We start from the raw sequence: 21,175 nt of genomic DNA on the forward strand, positions 1-21,175 counted from the left end.
GGGTGTTTTTACAATGTAGACTTTAAACCCAAGTAATAAATATCTACAGTCACATCCACCGGTGGAGATTAGACCACAATAAACCCATCGTCACAACAAAATTATTTAACAATCTCACACCCAAGACATGGTTTATAAAGTTTACAGATGCTGTCAAATATTAATTACTGATAATATAATCATAATGTTCACCATGAAAGCAGATCAGGTGAGTGATGCTCTAAGCTCCGTTGATACCTGGCGCTGACATGAGTCCTTTGCTCTGATTTTGTCAACATTCTGATTGTGCCCAAGTGTATTTCCAAAAATGTGTCTACACATGGCGTTAAAATGTGTCTGTCATCTGTCCACTGTGTCTGCATTGTGACCAGATTTCCTCGTCCCTTCCATTATGTAAATTATTTCACAGCTATTCTTTCAAAATGTTATGTATTTATTTATTTCTTGTTGGACGCATATTGATGTAATCAGTCAATGGTGCTGCCTGTCAATTATTTTATAGGGCGGAAGAATTATGATTTAAATGGATTCTCTGTCCAGATCTGTCTACACTTGTAAGATACCCAGACACAATGTGTGTCTGAAAACCAGAGGTGGACAGGATGATCTGATTTCAATCAGATCACAATGGGTCTTTTGATTGTCTACACCTGTCAAAAAATGTGGGCACAAACAGAACGTGGATAAGATCAGGAAAAAGGACCCAAGTTAGAACCAGGGGTAAATGGGGCTATCGTTTCACAATCATTAAGAATGGAGCAATTTGTACATACTGAAACAGTAACCTGCTTATAGATATAGCACCTTGATCTGAATAGATGCAACAGTCAAATAGTGAGGTAGTTGCTCACTGAAATAGACACAAACTGATAAAAAGGTGTGAGTCTTACAGTAGTGACTATGTTAGTGACTGAACAGAATGCAATACTTATTTTTGAAGCTGGCTTTACACTACTCAACCCACTGTACATGTTCTTGCCGCTCCCATCTAGTAAGATTGTACTCCCCCAAGTGATAAAATGAAACATAACTCTTAAAAACAAGTGTTGAATATACCTTCTATGAGAAACATGGAAAGTCAAGTTCACACTCACCCAGCCACCGTAGTCCAATGTGGTGAAGAATGAAGGCCATATGTGTGTGTGTGTGTGTTTGTGTGTCTGTTAGGGTGTCTGTTCCTGTGTGTGAAAGTGAATGTGTGCATAAGGTGATAAATGCCTTTACACAATGCTCCAGTAGGTGTCAGATTTGAAAGCAAAGTAAACATTGTCCCACAATTACTAACACAACACTATCAAGCTTACTTCACAGTAACCCATACAGGAACATCAGAGGAAAACTAGGGCCGTAATCTGCACAAACAACTCATACCTCGCACACGGCCAGAGGCAGATAAGGATATCTGGGAAAGGAAATACGACACAAAATGTAATATTCCACAAAGCTTTAATTGTACAATAAAATGCAGAAATATTACAAAAATCTCTTCAAAGCCAGCAGAAATGCTTGCAGTCCATATTTAGACATGATTAAAAGAAAAACAACTTTACAATTCTGCTCTTGGTATTGCTAGTACACAGTCTATTCTGCCTTTTAGTGTTGACGGCTGAGAACGCAACGTTGCATCATTCATCTTGTAATGGCCTTAATATAAAACAAACAACCAAACCCTTTAAACCAGAGAGGAAGAGGCGAAGCGAAAGGTTTTACTCCGCCCAAAATCTGTCCACAAAAATAAGCTAACGAAGTGAGGAATTTTTGCATTGAATTTGGTCAACAAAAAATGTCATTGATAATTTTCTACGTGAGGCTTATTTGATTGAATATACGTTTTGTAATGGTTAGGTTGTTACGAATGCAAGTTACCCAAAAACCAACACTTTATATCGGAGTTGTGCCTGTTGTCATAGAGATAGATAGACTCATCATGGATATAACCCATTTTAGCATGGACATTGCCATTGAGGGCTTTCACCATTTTAAAATAATCAACTGGGTGGGGATTCCTATGAGTTGGGTTGCCTGGCTACCCAAACTCCTTGCTCCAGCAAAACGCTTACTCCATGCCCACAGACGTTAGTTCCTTCTCTGCAATGAGTCTGGATCTAAGTAACTCCCCGACGATTTCTAGAATGGAAATCCGTTCTAGACCATCTGATTGGTCCCAGAAACCGATGGGTTGGCCCAGAGCCAGAACACACGAGGATAAAGCGGCGTTTGAAAATTCGTCATTGGCTTTGATACTACGCTTGGTTAGAGATGATCCAATCGCTGATGACTTTGTTTTGTACAACACCCCACATTTTGACATCACCACAAACGACTTCAATGATGGCAGTCTCAGACTGAAGTATGTAGCGAATGATAGAGCAGCAGAATAATTCAGTTTGAGTCCTCAGGCAATGAGTCGGGAGAAATCAGCTAATGAAAAAGAAAAACACCGACTACTTTAAAATTGAGATAGCTTCAATGGCGCTGCCAATGCTGGTACAGACGCTATAATGGCACAGATACAAAGATGAGTCCTCTATCTATCTCTATGGCCTGTTGTTCACACGCGTATCTGCTCTCTCATTGGCTAGAATCTCACCTGATCTCGCCGCCTTCCGCCTGCCTTCCGTCTTTGAGGACATGTATTTCCATTGGTAGAGCAGTCACTCTAATATCTTGTCAATAAATGGACAATCTTTGTTTAAACACACTTCAAATCTTCCTGTATGACATCACTTCCTGTGCAGTGGATGGGTCGAGGAGAAGAAGTCTATGAAGGGATCTGGGATGTAGTACCACTCTTGTTTCTGGACTCCATTTAACTAAGTAGGTCACAAATAAAACAGAAGTGTCTCTGCTTCCCTCCTCCAGGTTCAGCTGAGGTCCTCCGATGTCCCTTCCACCCCATGGGAGTGCTCATCTCGGGAGGGAGGAAACTGAGTGTTTATAACACAGATCAACTGCGGCTGCACGGATGAGCAGGACTTTTGTATTTATGCATTTGTTCTTCTGAAAGCCCTCGACACAAACACAAACAATGGTCCTGTTGTCTAATTGCGCACAAGGAAAAGGACATGCCTAACTCCTGTTGTAGTTCATCCCTATTGATATTAGTACACTTGTAAAGGAGAAGGGCCTTGACATAGCAGAGAGTTTAGAATAATATAAATAAATACATCTAAATTAGTTTATTATTAATTGATATAATTAAGATACATTATGGTTGTTAAAGAGAGATATCAATGATCGGCTGCTTCAAATCACCCTCTTAGTCCACTCCAAAGTCCAAAGTTACACTCAGTTGGCTAAGTGTACCCTCCCCTGAGTTAGAGCTGTAGTCTGGGGGAAATCCATCGTCAGTGTCCCCTGATTTGACCGTGGTCCCTTATGGAAAGTAATGTATACTGGTTGATCCTCTGTTCACAGAGAACACAGATACATGGTCAGCTCTTCTGCGTCTCTGTGTTAGTTGGAGAGTCCATGGATTGCCTATGGATGAGCAGAGAGACTCGGATGAATAGCGGACAATCTTATGGCTGTCAAACATTCTGATGCGATTGACAATAAAAGAGAATGGAGTGATGAAAATAGTTCTCACTCTATGCTGGTTGTCGTAGGTCTCAATCAGGTCCTCTTCCTCAGTGAAAGGCGGTGGCTCCTTGCAATCCTGCATTAGAGAAAGCTGGTCACAGACAAAGACAGGATGGCAAGGTTAATACAGTCTTTACTCAGTTGTTTGAGCATCAACTCAAATCAGAGAATAAACCACCGCTTTCCGAGGCCCTCACCCCCTCAACCATGGCATCCTGCATGCTCCCATTGGCTGTCTCCAGTTTGATGAAGAGGATGGCGTCGTGGACAGAGAGAAAGAGGAGATCTCGTGTAACCTCCTCGTCGAAGAAGGCCAAGGCTTCCATTTTCTGTACGATTTCATCTGAAGTGTTAGATGCCGGTTAGAGAGAGCAATAACAACAGCAAAGAACCCAGTGCAGAAGGCAAAGCTGTCTAGTGCTGAAACAGACTGGTACAGACTCCACCAGTTATCAGAATGTGAACCTCCAAGCATGCCAACAAAACACAACCATTATTATGACATAGACATTTTGATAGTACAATCTGCTTTTAGTTCATTCTAATCAACTTGGCAGCATTGAACCAACATTTCACAGCAGAATTCTTTGTAATAAAGTGATAGCACTGTCCTGATAACACTGCTTACTATGCTCAAGATTTAAATAGTGACATATACTGTATTCTTCTATCCCAAACAGTACCGTCACAGCCTGCGATGTAGACATTGACTCCGATGCGTAGGAACTCTTTAATGACCTGTAGAGGACAGAGGGGGATAGATTAGTGTGACACCAGGCCATTTATCTCACAAGGATAAGCTCTGATATCACTAAACACACAAACCCTCTGATGAAGTGCATTCCTGCGCCCTGAGATTGCTACAGTAAACAGAGCAGCCACAGGGCATAATTTAAATTAGTATTCTGAGGTTGTTGAACCATTCCAGTGGAGGCTCCTCAGAGGAAGAAGGGGAGGACCATCATAACAAACAAAAAAAGTTAGCATTTTTAGATACAACTATACTAAATATATTCACGTCACCAAAACATTTATTAAAACACACTGTTTTGCAATGAAGGTCTACAGTAGCCTCAACAGCATTCTGTAGGGTAGCACAATGGTGGAGCCGGAAGACAGCTAGTTTCTGTCCTCCTCTGGGTACATTGACTTTAATACAAAACCTAGGAGGCTCATGGTTCTCACCCCCTTCCATAGACTTACACAGTCATTATGACCATAGCCGTGGGAATTAGGGGTGCTGAGGGTGCTGCAGCACCCCCTGAAAAATCAGATTTGTATTTATTTATATTAATATAAATTTCCAGCACCCCCCAAACTACTTCCCGTGGTTATGAGAACTTCCGGAGGACGTCCTCCAACCTATCAGAGCTCTTGCAGCATGAACTGACATGTTGTCCACCCAATCAAAGGATCAGAGAATGAATCTAGTACTGAAAGCATAAGCTACAGCTAGCTAGCACTGCAGTGCATAAAATGACTCAAAGAGTAGTCAAAGAGAGAGAAAGTTGAACAGTTTTGAACAAATTCATTTATTTAAAAATGAAGGAGAATCGAGAGAGAGAGAGAGAGAGATAGGAATATTTTGTTGAATTTTGTTTTCACTTTCACTTTCACTTAGCTAGCGAATGCAGCTGGCTAGTTTAGCCTACTCAAACACTTGGCTCAAACTGAGAGGGATGCTATGTTAGCTAGCTGGCTATGGCTATCCAACACTGAATTTATTGCCACCGGGGCCAGCTGGTGTAACTGCTAAACAGCTTGCTGACTGTACACTGTACTGCATGATTGTAGCGGGTTTACTAACACGTTAGTACTAGTAGCTATGTTGACTATGATGTTAGCTAATATGGTGACAATGATGTAGACTGTGTGTAATGGTTAACGGTTATGATATGAAGGTTTGGCTTGGAAAGTTTTTTTTTGCCTGGTCACAGTCAGCTGATGTGTTGTCCACTGAAGTCCACAAGCGAAGGGAAAAGGTGAGAGGAGGATGTAGATGTGAGAAGGAATTATACAATGGCCAAAATTATCATGCTGTTTGTATGTGTCTGCTATAAAAGTGAACTGTTTTTGCATGTGATCAGGGGTGTATTCATTGAGTTTGAGTTTGAGTTTGAGTTTATTTTTACAGGGACAGTGCACATTAATCAACGTTTCAGTAAAAGTGCCGGTTTTAGCCAGCCGGCTAATTTTCAACCGCAGTCCCTGGGCAGGTTATTAAAAACAATTACAATATAGACAATGACAAGCTAGAACAAGACATAGCATACAGACATAGCAACATAGGACAAGCAAGACGTAGCATACAGACCGAGCAACATAGAACAAAAAGCAGCAAGACAAAATTCATAAAAGCAACAAAGTGTTTCCACACCTCACAAGTTACAGACAACAGACATGGAAAGCGGCAACACACAGCTAGGGACCATGTTCACAAATCTGATTGACCTTTAGCCATGTCTTCAAGCATTTTGTGAAAGTGTGATATGTGGTGCAGTTATGTGTGTCTGATGGCAGTGTATTCCAGACATGGGAAGCTCTCACAGAAAAAGCGGATTTACTAAAGGTGCTTTTCCTTAGGGGAACTACACAGTCACCTCTCATGGCAGACCTTGTTGATCTGCTGCCATATGTTTGGGTTTTCTGTTTAACAAAAATACTGAGTGGAGGGGGAGCCAAGCCATTTAGGATCTTGAATACAAGACATGCATCGGTGTATTGCACAAGATTTTCCCAACTCAGGAGCTCATGCTTTCTGAGGATGTGACAGTGATGATGGCTATTGGGCTTCCTATCAAGCACTTTGAGAGCCTGTTTGTAGACAGACTGAATAGGTCTTACTGTTGTACAGCAAGCTTGGGCCCAACTAGCCAAACAGTATGTTAAGTGGGGGAGTATCATAGATTTGAAGTACAGTTTTGCTACCTCTGTAGTCAAACAATTTCGTATAAATCGGAAAATTAGCTAGGTTGAATTTGGTTATTTGAATTACCTTTTTCACATGCTTTTTAAAAGAGAGGTTGGAATCAACCGATTCTGTTGAAAAACATTTCTTAAATGGGAGCAAACAGAACGAAACGGGATAAACATAACTGAATTTGTCCAAAAGAAACTCTCGTTTGCAACTGTTGGACTAATGATTATATCCTAGATCAGTTAGATGCATGCAAGAGTGTGCGATGCAGTATTGAATATGTCACTGTCTGTCTCTAATTCTTCTCTCGACCTGTGCACCTACGTTGTAAACTTTCATTCATAGACTAGGTTGTAGCAACATCATGATGGGTATAGGGAAAATGTGAGTATCATGTAGCCTAAACCTATTGATGTTACATTGAACTGGGTGAATGGAAAATGAATGACAGTCATCCAATATGCTGTAATAGAAATAAGGCCATGCTCATTAAAAAAATAATAGTCCTCCCTCATCTTAAACGTCACCGACCGCCTCTGAACCATACAGAGGGTTTTTGTTCCTTTAGTCGTGTCATTTGTGCATTGTCATGAGCTGGGGCACTGACAAGCTCATACAGTAGATCACTAGCTCAAATGATGTCAGAAAGATGACTCACTATAACACTGTAGTAAGGGATCTTTTGTTTTTGAATGAACTGTAGTCTATTCTATATAGAATATCATATGGATAGTACTAGTAGTAGAGTCAGACTTACCAGCCTGAGGGACTTGACGGCCACCACGTCTAGGAAGGACACGGCTGAGAAGTCCAGAACCAGGCTGTGGATCTGGACCTTAGGTACCGACACTCTGACTGGCAGCTCCAAGGCCCAATCCACACGGACCTCCACCTCTGGCACAGGCCAATCCCCATCCTCCACCTGCCCGGACTCCCGCTCGCTCTCGAAGCCCTTGTTGTCGACACCCAGGGAGACCTCGGATACCACCTCCCCTGTCTGGGGGAATGGAGGTTCAACCAATCAATCAAACAATCAAATGTATTTCCACAACCAATCATAAAATCCTGAAAGATGGAAATTCCCTGTTGCAAAAGATTCTGAGCTGAACAGATGAATGTTATCAATAATCAGACTGTATCGTACCTCTGTTGCCCTCAGTTTCCCTTTCTTTATGAGTTTGTGAATCTTCTTGAGGGCCTTATTCCTCTTCTTGAACACTCTGACAGAGTCAAACCCCACCTGTAGGTCAAAGGTCAAATGCAACTAACTTTCCCTCCTGCCTGCTTGTAGAATGATAAGGCCTATCCACAATCTATACAATGTCAAGGAGAAATATAATGAGCTCACTCACCGTGGCTCTCAATCGCTCTTTGAAGTAGTCAATGTTGGCAAAGTAGATGGGAGCGTTGCACTTAAAAATCTTAATTCCGGGAACTTCTGCAATCTGACAGGGAAAGGCCTCATTATTGCATTTATTTCTGGCATCCATTTCTGTTATATATTAATTAGAGTTCAAACATATCAGATGTCTTACATTCTTGTAGTCTTTCATGTTCCTGTATATGTTTGTGCCGGGTATGTTTCCAAGTGTAGAGCATGCAGGACTATGGAGGAAGAGGAAAATATATTGTTTATAAATAAAATATAATAAAACATATTTTTCTTAGTGCCATCCTAATCATTTCTATTTTGTAGACAGAAAATATAAATAACAACAGTTTAAACTAGGACACATCAACCATATGAATCATAGAATATCTTTGTTGTTATTCTTTATGCTTATTTGTCTGATATTATACATCAGTGGGTTTGGGAAGGTTGTCATGTCTAGTAACATGAGCTGAAGACTTCAAAGCCATTCTAATAGCCTTTGATTACAGAAGAGGCCTGCTCAGTGTTACTCATAGTTTCACTGACTGATGTTTATATACTCTTATCTAGATACACAGCGGTAAAGAGCACGTGGTCAAACACTCGAGCCAGGAAAATATTTTGATCTTCTGATTTAGTGTTAATGGGTTTATATTACAGGGCAAATACTGTAGTGTACACAACAATATCTACATCAAAATATTACATGTAATCTAGGCCTTCACAGAATGCATCTAGTAATGTATGGGATTGGTACTATGCAGTGTGTTAAGTGCTGTAGGTGTTACTCACAACTGTGTCCTGACCACCACAGTTCCCATCTCAAACACCAGGCCAGCCAGCAGTCCCACGTCCAGTCCCAACACCACAGAAGCCAGGCAGGTCGCCAGCCAGATGAACTGCGAAAATAACAGGTTTCAGCTTTAACTTATGATGAGATCCAGCAGAGAAAGTACAATTGTTACATTGAAGTGAAATACAGTGGATTGGGTGTCATCAACACAATCTACGGTATCTTTACTGCCAGTGATTAAATATTCCATGTACACCAAGTTTATCATGCTTTCATGTCATTTCCTTCAGGTGATTGAATGTGGATGGGGATCTACTGTGTTGCTGAGTGTCAGTATTACTCACACAATCTGCTCTGTTCTGTCTCCACAGTGTGGGCACTTCTGTCACCTGCATGAACATTCCCTTCAGGTTGGCGATGACAATGGCTGCCAGAACTGACTGTGGGACCAATAAAGAGCTGGATCAGTGTGTTAGATAGTCTACAGCAATCCCATTTCACACTCTGCATTGTCATTGTAGTGGTTGATGATTAGACCTATTATACAGCTTGGAAGCCCTTTCCTCACCTTCTGCAGAGGTTCCAAGAGGTGCCCCAGAGCCAGGATCACAATCATTACCATCACAGCTGAGATTATACCAGCCACCTGTAGGAATAGCACACACGTTTGTAACGGCACCAGTGATTGTGTGTGTGTATTTTCCTTGCCTATAAGTACTGTATAGTGTACCTGACTCTTGCCTCCGGTGCTCTCCTGTACAGCGGTGCGGGACAGTGCAGTGCTTGCCACAAAGCCGGAGAAGCAGCCACAGAACACATTACTGAACCCAAACGCTATCAGCTCCTAGGGCACACAGGGAGAGAGCCTGGTCAATCTACTGCAAATTCTACATGGAGCATCGCACACGTTACAGCTGAGAAACCAGTGTCAATCTGCAATCTGTACCTGTGCTCTGCTGTGATGTCATAGAGACTAGGGCCTGATTTAGAAAACATTTGCGTTGGTGCTAATTTGCAATATACAAATCCGGTTTTGGTTGGGAGTGTTGAGTTGCTGTAAACCCATTGAATGAAGCATTTGAGTGGTGCTATCAATACCAACACAGTGTTTTACTGGTGTCCTGACTATGTGTGTGTTTGTCTGGAGTGACTCCAAAAAATTGATTTTGGCCACAATGCTCACATTGTTTCAGAGAGACATTAGAAAGGTCATATTAAACTCTTGGTTATAGACATTCTCACACCACAGGTCGATTTCCACAGCGTGAGAGAAATCCTGCTAGGGGAAAGAACTTGATTGGCAGGAAATTTGGAACACACACACACACACCTGATTGCCGTCGATGGTGTAGTCGTGTTTTGCAGCATAGACCTTGGCCACAGAGACAGCCACTGCATAGCTCACTACTGCTGTAGAGAAACTGGAGCCCAGAATGTTCCACAGCAGCTCTGTGTTTGGAGGCTGAGCTGGAGCAAACCTGTGGGACAAACCCCTCATAAGTTACATGGGAAAACATCATATTTTTGTGGTTGCAGTTTTGATATTGTATTTGATTTAGGAAGTGTACAGTAGCCAATTTAACTGAATTTAACTCATATTGTTGTTTAAATAGTATTTCAATGATGTTTGGTATTGTTGGGACAGTTTCTCCATACCATTTGTCAATATTATTGTTGGAACCATTTCTTAATACTCTGGCGGTAACACTACAAGCCAAGGCGGTCTGGTTTGGACAGTGCCTGCTGAATGACTTAACGAAGATGACCGTAAGATTCTAAGTCTGTCAATAAAAAACTCCAGAACATCCTCTGCTGTGGGGACAGGAAACAGGAAGTGCCACAGGAAGGGCTCTCACCCCCTGGGGATGCTGTGCACAATGCTGGCGCCGTAGTGCGACTCCAGCTCCGTGGCGTAGGAGATCCCAGTGGCAACCACGGTCTGGGGGGGGGGGGGGGGGGGGGGATATTGGGGTGGGTTTAGAGAAAGTGGGACACAGGAGAGGTGAGACAAAGAGATACACATGATGAGTTACTGCACACAAACATGTATCACACATGTAACACACACACATGAGACACAGTGGATACATATACAGTAATTTCATCTTTAGGTTATAGTTATTTTATCACTTGATTTTAAAAGGAATAGTTTAGCAAAATTACATAATTAGCATTGTTGAATAAATAAAATGGTGTAACTTTGTGGTGAAGTTCCAAAAACACCCCATTAATAGTGGCCCATAATATCTTCAGAATTCTCCGTAGGCCCTTTAACATGTTTAGATATTCTGCATTTCATAGAATCTCAAACACTAATCATTATTATCAAATGTTGACTGTGAGCCATTCCATTTCCTACCACAATCACTTCGATGGGGATGGGGACGGGAATCTGGTGCCGGAATTTGGTGTTGACCTCTTTTACAGCCATGACAATGACAATGGTGAGCAGTCCAGAGACCAGGTCAGCCATGTTGGTCTGTCTGATGTTGGTAAACACGTCACTGAGCGTCTAAACAGAAGAATTTGTCATATTTGGTGATCTTTAACATCTCTGACTCTATCCCTGAGATGTGCATTTTGTTTAATGCAAAGTAGGCCTTCAAATTAGCCTAGTTGTATAGGATGACCACTAAATAGAAAGCTATTTTATTGTTATTTTGTCAATAACCATGTGTTATTTGATGGAAAGAAAATTCTAGAATGATTTCTTCTGAATTAATTCTCAGACACTAACAGCCTATCAAAAGGGATCTAGACAGATGTCCTTCTACAGTGTGTATTAGAGTATTAGACACTCACGTAGAGGATGGAGAAGCAGCCATTGTGGTTGTTAGTGGGGACGGAGAGGACAATCTTCAGCTGAGAGATGAGGACGTGGAAGGCAGCGGCAGTGGTGAAGCCGCCCACCAGGGGGTCTGACAGGTAACGGACCAGGAAGCCCACCTGGAGCAGCCCCATCACCACCTGTATGGGAGACACACCTGGTCACCATGGAGATACAGTAGCCCCTTTTGCACCACCTGACCTGTACATCACTGATCATTTTAGGCTCAGAGTTTTTCCAGACCACATGACTTGACCAGCAAAAACTCTGGATCCAAGTTAAAGGCTATAAGGGCCCAGAGTAGGTCCTCAAGGCCTTATATTAATATCAACCAGTAGTGTAAAGTACTTAAGTAAAAATAAATTAAAGTACTACTTAAGTAGTATTTTGGGGTATCTGTACTTAACTATTTATATTTTTGACAACTTTTAATTTTATTTCACTACATTCCTAAAGAAAATAATGCAATTTTTACTGCATACATTTTCCCTGAAACCCAAAAGTACTCGTTACATTTTGAACGCTTAGCAGGACAGGAAAATGGTCCACTTCACGCACTTATCAAGAGAACATCCCTGGTCATCTCTACTGCCTCTGATCTCACGGACTCACTAAACACAAATGCTTTGTTTGTAAATTATGTCTGAGTGTTGGAGAGTGCCCCTGGCTATCCATAAATGAACAACAAAACAAGAAAATGGTGCCGTCTGGTTTGCTTAATACAAGGAATTTGAAATGATTTATACTTTTACTTTTGATACTTAAGAATATTTTAGCAATTACATTTTATTTATTATTTCAAACCAAATACTTTTAGACTTTTACTCAAGTAGTATTTTGCTGGATGACTTTCACTTTTACTTGAGTCATACTTTTACTGAAGTATGACAATTGGGTACTTTTTCCACCACTGATATGAACAGCATGATATCAGATCATTGTGGGACATCAATGTGTCTTCCTCTTTGTATTGTGTCTTTAACTCAATAATTACCTGGAACAGCCCGACCAGCACAGTCATGGAGGACGCCACCATGATCCTCTGGGCCTCCATGGCCTCCACATCCACCACAATCCCATCAGCCCCTGTTCCATTCACACCGGTGCCATTCACAGGAAGCAGGAAGTGATCATCGGGGGCGAGGGTCAACACGATGGAGCCCACCATTAGACAGGTGACAGGGAAGGGACCTGAGGGGTGGAGAACATGCAAGGGAGAGACCTGATAAGTGCACATGTAATTGATGCCAACTTTGTAAATACATTGTTACATTAAACATCCAATCATAGGAGATGGATGAGTTCATTAGTCATTGGTCAATGGTCAGTCCAGGTGTCAGTCAGTTTGAGGGGCGGGCCCTACCCACAGAGATGTGTCTGGAGGTGCCCAGCAGGAAGTAGGTGAGGATGGGGAAGAAGGCGGAGTAGAGTCCATAGACTGGAGCCACAGACACAAGCAGGGCATAGGCCAGGCCTGAGAGACACAAGGAAATAAACCACATGAAATTAGCAGTGTTTGTGTTCTCACGTCTGTATGACAATTGAGGAGGGGCAACTGCAGTCTGTCATGTTTACTCTGCTAAGATTGATGACTTTCAGTTTCAACAACATGTTATTTCAAAGAGCACTAAACAAAACTTATTAAGCATGAAATTGTTCAAAGCTGCTTGCCACGGGTGATTACAATAGTGAGGAAAGAACTCAATTTGGTCACACTTGATAATCAAAACGTTGCTATTTGTGGACTCTACAGTCGGTTTAGAGAAAACTGGGACACACACCTTGTAAGCTGCACACCAGACCAGTGCTAACACCAGAGATGACATCACTGGGAAGCCACTCTCTGATTGGATATCTGGAGAGCCAGTCAATGACAGGAAAGACACCTTTCACCACCTTCAGGGCCTGCCTACCTGAGCAGCTGCATGGGAAAAAACACATACTGCAGTCAGCATAGATACAGACAAAGACAGAGACAGAGACAGAGAGACAGACTCACTTCTCACAGACTGTCTTCCTTCAGTAAGACTATTAAAACCTTGTCCAAACTGACCCACAGGAGCGGCTGAATCTCTCCCTCAGGGTCCTCTCCTCCCGAGCATGCCTCTCGTTGTCCTCCTCAAACATGGGGTTGGAGTAGATGGGTCTGGACACGGTGTATGTGTTCTCTGGAGAGAGGGCATCCATACCGCTCCACCTGCTGAAGAGACAGGCATGATGGAGAGGTTTACATGGAACACCGCCAGTGCCTTTTTACACTACCTGTGACCACCAGTGCCTTCCCTTATGAAGTGTAAACGTCTTGAGATTTGCGTGACATTATGTGTTATGTGAGTGATCTTACAGTCCTATTCTATCAAACCTGGCACTTCCAGGGTAGTGAGAAAGCCTGTTTGAATGTACAGCACCAGTCAAAAGTTTGGACACACCTACTCATTCAAGGGATTTTCTTTATTTTTACTATTTTCTACATTGTAGAATAATAGTGAAGACATCAAAACCATGAAATAACACATATGGAATCATGTAGTAACCAAAAAAGTGCTAAACAAATCAAAATATATTTTAGATTGTTCAAAGTAGCCACCCTTTGCCTTGATGACAGCTTTGAACACTCTTGGCATTCTCTCAAACAGATCATCCGTTCACCTACTCTGCATCTCACAAAGACACGGCAGTTAGAACCAAAAATCTCAAATTTGGACTCATCAGACCAAAGGACAGATTTCCACCGGTCTAATGTACATTGCTTGTGTTTCTTGGTCCAAGCAGGTCTTCTTCTTATTGGTGTCCTTTAGTAGAGGTTTCTTTGCAGCAATTCGACCATGAAGGCCTGATTCACGCAGTCTCCTCTGAACAGTTGATGTTGAGATGTGTCTGTTACTTCAACTCTGTGAAGCATTTATTTGGGCTGCAATTTCTGAGTCTGGTAACTCTAATGAACTTATCCTCTGCAGCAGAGGTAACTCTGGGTCTTCCTTTCCTGTGGCGGTCTTCATGAGAGCCAGTTTCATCATAGCGCTTGATGGTTTTTGCGACTGCACTTGAAGAAACGTTCAAAGTTCTTGAAATTTTCAGTATTGACTAACCTTCATGTCTTAAAGTATGATGGACTGTCGTTTCTGTTTGCTTATTTGAGCTGTTCTTGCCATAATATGGACTTGGTCTTTTACCAAATAGGGTTATCTTCTATATACCACCCCTAATTTGTCACAACACAACTGATTGGCTCAAATGCATTAAGAAGGAAAGAAATTCCACAAATTAACTTTTAAGAAGGCACACCTGTCAATTTAAATGCATTCCAGGTGACTACATCATGAAGCTGGTTGAGAGAATGCCAAGAGTGTGCAAAGCTGTCATCAAGGCAAAGGGTGGCTACTTTGAAGAATCTCAAATATAAAATATATTTTGATTTGTTTAACACTTTTTTGGTTACTACATGATTCCATATGTGTTATTTCATGGTTTTGATGTCTTCACTATTATTCTAAAATGTAGAAAATAGTAAAAATAAAGAAAATCCCTTGAATGAGTAGGTGTGTCCAAACTTTTGACTGGTACTGTATATTCTGTTCTCGCTTTTATTTCTCTCTGCTTATCACCATATATATATGTTGGGGAATGGCACACATAGCCAGCCAGTGAAACATAATTGTTTTGTAACAATTAAACAAAGTAGGGACCTGATATAGCGACTGGGTCAAAAACAGGTGTCAGATCTAGCTGGGGAGCCTCCTCCATGTTTTTATCTAAGAGGCTATTTGATTTGTATCTTTCCAAAACAGTCAATAGAATATAATTAACTAAATGATGTCTGAGGTCTGAGCTTATCACCAAGATCACTCTAAGGTCAAAGGTCTGTGACCTCAGCAAATACACAAACAGGACAGTGCTATCATTTAGGCACATCCACGTTAGGCTGTAGCATCAATGATTTCTATAGTATATTTTTCTAATAAAATAAAAATGTGCACACCTTGTAATGTAATTCAGGTTCTTTGAGAGGAAAACTCCCTCATACATGGTGTCTTTGCTCCAGAGTGTTTCAATGGAACAGTTAGACAAAGTTGTAGTCATAAGATCTCTGTGTTCTTGACCCAGTAGTACTGCGTGTTGGGTTTCAGAATCGCATCATAGCCAAGAGCATCCTTAGCTTGGTCTCACCCCAGAGCTGTCACTAAGGAACAGGGTTACCAACGACATAGTGGTGCCAGGCTAAGAATACATCTAAAACACAGCATAGCCTAGCCTAACTAGGGTAAAACCTGGGGAAAGCTAACCCCAGATTACGAAATATATAGTTTAAAGCCCATGTCAGTCTGCCATTGAAGAAGCTACACATGTATGACATAGGAAAACACTGAATGGCCGGGTAGGGCTGATATTCTACACCTAATATGACACCAGAGGCTCGAGTGAAAGATGGAGTTTGTGTTCAACACAGAACAAACTCTCTCTTTCATTAACTTTATATTCAAGAGTCAGTGGATCAGAACTAGAGCTTGGCAAAACGAATGTAAGTCGCTTCGAATAAAAGCATCTGCTAAGTGGTATATATTATTATTGTTGTTATATGAAGGCCACCACCACAGGGTTTTCAAAAGGTGCACTACATACCAGCTTTGATATCCCTCTTTGATAACCTCTAATCATTTTAATTCAGTGTTTTATTTGAGGATATTTGTTATTTCTATTACTTTCATTATTTTCTTATTATCTCTGAAGAACTGTGTTCACAATTTGACCATGATGTTTGTCCATTTTGTTTTGCTGTTGGATGACCACACGTGTCACAATTTAAAACATTTAAAAATCATTGTGTCATAATCACTTACCTGATCTCCTGTGGTAGTTGTTTTATATTCCAGAATGTTGCTCCTTTCAAAAGTGAGTAGCAAAAGATGTACATCCCTCGAATTGACCACAAACATTACACATCCTCTTACAAACAGTCTAGGACTAATTCTTCAGTGTCATGCCCTCCTTCTCTCTCTCTCTCTCTCTCTATCTCTCTCTCTCTCTCTCTCTCTCTCTCTCTCTCTCTTCCTCTCTCTCTCTTCCTCTCTCTTTTTTAGATCCCCATCCCTGTGTGTGTGTGTGTGTGTGTGTGTGTGTGTGTGTGTGTGTGTGTGTGTGTGTGTGTGTGTGTGTGTGTGTGTAGGGCTTATATGAGGGAGGGGGCTGGGGGGGTAAGGGGTATGTGTGTCCGAGTGTTGCCGGTGGAGGAAGCACAAGGGAGTTATAGAATCTACAGAGCCCCACTGAGTATTCTGCCAAGGGTGGCTGTGTGTAAGTGTGTGTGTGTGTGTATTTGTCTCTCTCTCTGTGTGTGTGTGTGTGTGTGTGTGTGTGTGTGTGTGTGTGTGTGTGTGTGTGTGTGTGTGTGTGTGTGTGTGTGTGTTTGTGTGTGGGTGCGCATCTATAGTTCATGTTGACCCGTGGTGGTGTGACTGATTACTGAAAGTGGGACTGAATGCACTGAACGTTATTTGACCATGTCCTTAGCACAGAATGTCCAGTAAGGTCCCTCACCACTACTGTACTAGAATATGAAACAGTGTGTAGACTATGTTACACATATTGATGCAAGTGTAATCACAGTGAACTTGATGCTCTTGTCTTGTTTGTTTTCATGATAAGCCTTGAGCCAGTAAAGAAGCACTGTTCAGTTCGTCTAAGTCATAGAAGTTACTTGCCAAATGCTATGTTTTGATAAGATCAAATGGGTTTGTTTTGTGCCAAGCCCTGCTGTGTGTGTGTGTGTGTGTCTGTGTTATTTGCTGATAATCTCTGAAGAACTGTGTTCACAATTTAACCATGATGTTTTTCCATTTTGTTTTGCTGTTGGATGACCACACAGTTACATAAATATTAACAAATCCACATTGAAAATTAAACATCCTCTCACAAACAGTCTAGGACTAATTATTCAATGTCATCTCTCTCTCTCTCTCTCTCTCTCTCTCTCTCTCTCGGCACATTTCCACTGAGGATTTACCCCAGTGTTTTACCCAAATGGCTCTGACTTTTCTGTTTCCATTTACGTGGGCTTGCACCCGTGTCTTACTGGGCCATGGCTCCGGTGGACCTGCTCTGATTTGGAGCCAAGGCAGGTCCCTGGGTACTTTTCATCTTGAATTATGCATATGATGTTGATTCTGCTCGCCACAAGTCTTTAGTGTCGAACTCCTGATGGAAACACAATAACAGTAGAACTCATAAACACTGGTGACACCCTGGTGTGGGTTGGAAAAGTCTAGATGGAAAAGTACCATTAGAGCCCCATCCCTATGTGTGTGTGTGTGCGCGCGCGCTCGTCTATAATTCGTGTTGACCTGTGGAGGTGGGACTGATTACTGAAAGTGGGACTGAATGCGCTGAGCGTTATTTGACTCTGTCCTTAGACAGACTGAACAGTGCTTCTTTACTGGCTCAAGGCCTATCATGAAAACAATATCATTCATTTTCCAGTATTGTAGTTGTGACGAACTTTGCTGGACATTCTGTGCTAAGCCAAACGCTATGTTTTGATAAGATTAAATGGGTTTGTTTTGTGCCAAGCCCTGCTTTGTTACTACAGTTAGCTAGCTATATATCTGAGACCTGACAGTGTGTGTGTGTGAATGTGTGTGAGTGTGTGTGTGTTTGTGCCTGTGTGTCTGTGTGCCTGTGTGTGTGTGCGACAAATGTGTGTAAAGGGGAGTGTTACAAATGCACGGAGGCTTGTTGTGCAATTAAACTGAACGTCTTTACTTCAGATCAACGTGTTAACCACACGTACAAAAACTCATTCCTCCAATTCTGCACAACGTGCCTGATACATTCTTAAAGCAACAGTATTCAATACTCAACTGAGCTACGACACCATATTACTGCACACAACATTTCCCCTCCCCCCATCCCTCCCTGCTCTAGTTCACATAGTCTTTAAGCTACGAGGGAGGAGCTATGACCCGTTGGGGTCTCCCAGTGTTCAGAGGTGCGGCTGGTGGCAGGGGAACTGCAGGCATTTGAGGCCTGACTGGTGGAAGTGCCCTGAACTGAGCCTGGTGTAGGGTGGAGGTGCGTGAGCCCCTTGACCTTGCTCTTGCCCATGGTGAGTTGTGGACAGACAGGTCAGGAAAGGATCCCCCACAGGCGAATGGACCTTTCTGAGGCAGTTTCCATGCCAGCGGGATCCATCCCGAAGTTGGAATGTTGCAGGTCGTTCCACTCTCAGGGGTTTGGACCAAAATGAGGAGAGCTTGTTCCGACGGTTGTCAGTCCTGACCGCACCCAGCCTTCAGGCTTGGTTGTTTCACTCTGTGAGACGTGTCATAATGTTGTTTCATAACGTTGCTGCTCCAACATGGGCTTGCCTTGCTGCAGCAGACTTGTTCTTTGGTTTTGGGCCGAGGCAGTCCAAAGGGAGTTTCAGTTCCCTGCCAATCATCAGGTAGGCAGGGGACACCCCAGTTGTGGAGTGCTTGGTAGACCTAATGTGGAGTAGTGTAAGGCACAGAGCCATATCAAAAGGTCGTCCCTCAGCCAAGTAGGCCCGTATTCCTTCCTTCAGGGTCCTGTTCAAGCGATCCACCCCCCCCGTTTGCTTGAAGGTGGTACACAGCCGTCCGGATGTGTTTGATGGATTGCTTTTCAAGGTACACATACAGATCATTCGAGACAAACTGGGGGCCATTGTCTGTCGTAATGGTGCTGGGCAACCCCCACCTACAGAACAGCTTATCCAGTGTTTGGATGATCATCTGTGAGGTGGTAGAGGACAACGGCACGGCTTCTGCCCATTTCAAATGCAAGTCATGAATGACCAGTAGGTATCTTGCGTGTGCTGGGGCACAGTGCAACTCTCCACAGATATCCACCTCCATGTGGTCCCAGGGAGCCTTTGGCCATTCCACTGGTGTCAGGGGTTCATGAGTGGATCTGCCCGATTTCCCACTCATCAGGCATGCTGTGCAGTCCTTCACAAGGGACTCAATATCTCTGTCAATATTTTGCCACCAGACCGTGTCCCTGCATCGTTGCTTCACCTTAACGATGCCCAGGTGCCCCTCATGTGCCATGTGAAGCACTCGCGCTTTCAGGACCTCTGAATCGATGTCCTCTGGCGTTGCACACTTCCTCCCAACATGAGAGCTCATCTCTCACCCTGTAGAATGGCAGTAGGTCTCCGTCCACCATAGCAGGCCATCCTACGTAGGTGTGAAGCCTTGTGAGCAGCTTGTTATCCCGTAATGCCTGTCTGAGTTCCTGCATTGTGACTGTAGCTTCCAGTGGGCCATGTAGCATGCGGACCCAGTTGTCGTTGTCCCCCTCTGTTGCGTCCCCCTCTATTGCCATGCACACCATTGATGCAGGTGAGATCGCCCTGGACAGCAGGTCAGCCACAACGTTGTGGCATCCCAGGGTGAACTCAAGATCGAAATTGCACTGGTTCAGACAGTCTGCCCATCTGAAAAGCCGTAGAGGCTTGTGTCCGGAGCCATGTGTGGCCAGCAGTGATGTGAGGGCTTGATGGTCTGTGCTGAGTTTGAATGATCTGCCATACAAGTACAAGTGCCAGCACTTGCACGCCCACATGCAAGCCAGGGCCTCCTGCTCTCCCACAGAGTACTTTTGTTCAGTCGGAGACAAGGCCCATGAGGCAAAAGCCACTGGCTGTACCACACCTCCATGCAGTTGAGACAAAACATCTCCAAGGGCGAGTGCCGAGGCATCACAGGTGACAATCGTTTGTGCTGATGTGTCAAAGTGAGCCAGTGTTGGGGTCGATGTGAGCTGCACCTTGAGCTCCTGCACAACATCCCGACAGTCCTGAGTCCATGTCCATGGTGTGTCTTTTTTCAGAAGCCGTCGTAGAGGAGCGGTTGTCTCAGCATAGTTTGGAAGAAACCGTAAGTAGTATGTTGCCATGCCAAGGAATGACGCCAGCTGTGTTGCGGACTGAGGCTCAGGATGGGGGTGATGCCCTGGCTGGAGAGCCTGTTTCCAAGGAACTCAACGTCTGACACCCCGAACACACACTTTTCAGTGTTGAGTCTGGCCCTGTTCTCGAAAAGCTGACGAAACACCTGCTGCAAGCGAGAATCGTACTCTATCTGTGATGCACCATACACCACAATGTCATCCAGATAGATTGACACTCCAGGGATGCCTAACAGAAGAAGAGTCATAATCTTCTGGAAACAGCTGGGCGCGGAGCTGAGGCCAAATGGCATGTGTTTGTACCTGAACAACCCCCTGTGTGTTATGAACGCAGTGAGATCTCGACTCTCATGTGCCAGGGGAACCTGGAGGTATCCCTGCCTCAGGTCTAGTTTGCTGAATACCATGGACCCATAAAAATGGGTTGTGAGCTCCTCAGCGGTCGGTAGCGGGTACTTGTCGAGAATAATTGCTTTGTTCACAGCCCTGAGGTCCATGCAGATCTGAAGATCCCCATTTTTCTTGGGCGCAACGAACCAGGTTTGAGACCCATGGCGAGGCGTCAATGGGCTTGATGATGTCATCTTCCAGGAGGTTGTCAAGTCCCTTGTCAATGGGCCCCCGAAGGGTCAGCGGAACCCTCCGCAATGGCTGGATTATTGGCTTGACCTCTTTGTTGACTGTAGGCCGATGGACGAAACCTCTGAGGTGACCTAGCCCCTCAAACAGTTGTGAGTACTCCGCAGGCACTGGTGT

At 43.3% G+C, this 21,175-nt stretch overlaps 1 protein-coding gene across 1 annotated transcript; it reads right to left on the reverse strand.

Annotated features, from left to right (window-relative positions):
• Window positions 1-3,226: 3,226 nt before the first annotated feature.
• slc26a4 (solute carrier family 26 member 4) lies at window positions 3,227-16,497 on the reverse strand. The gene is made up of 21 exons (XM_084161286.1): window positions 16,330-16,497; window positions 13,545-13,691; window positions 13,273-13,412; window positions 12,855-12,965; window positions 12,486-12,682; window positions 11,467-11,631; window positions 11,024-11,176; window positions 10,521-10,603; window positions 9,995-10,142; window positions 9,395-9,508; window positions 9,233-9,310; window positions 9,009-9,104; window positions 8,664-8,770; window positions 8,035-8,104; window positions 7,852-7,944; window positions 7,644-7,739; window positions 7,257-7,496; window positions 4,266-4,320; window positions 3,780-3,925; window positions 3,590-3,673; window positions 3,227-3,480 (listed from the first exon to the last, which is right to left on the reverse strand). The coding sequence occupies exons 1-21, from the start codon at window positions 16,401-16,403 to the stop codon at window positions 3,457-3,459; spliced, it is 2,421 nt and encodes an 806-aa protein (XP_084017412.1). The 5' UTR covers window positions 16,404-16,497; the 3' UTR covers window positions 3,227-3,456.
• Window positions 16,498-21,175: the final 4,678 nt, after the last annotated feature.

This window comes from Coregonus lavaretus (assembly GCF_964263955.1).
Source record: "Coregonus lavaretus genome assembly, chromosome: 5".
Classification (NCBI taxonomy): domain Eukaryota; kingdom Metazoa; phylum Chordata; class Actinopteri; order Salmoniformes; family Salmonidae; genus Coregonus; species Coregonus lavaretus.

Coding starts and splice junctions, on each gene's coding strand:
- slc26a4 (XM_084161286.1), bottom strand. CDS start 16,403: ATGTACATCTTTTGCTACTCACTTTTGAAAGGAGCAACATTCTGGAAT. Junction 8,771..9,008: donor GACAGAACAGAGCAGATTGT/GTGAGTAATACT, acceptor TTATTTTCGCAG/TTCATCTGGCTGGCGACCTG. Junction 4,321..7,256: donor CCGTCAAGTCCCTCAGGCTG/GTAAGTCTGACT, acceptor TGTCCTCTACAG/GTCATTAAAGAGTTCCTACG.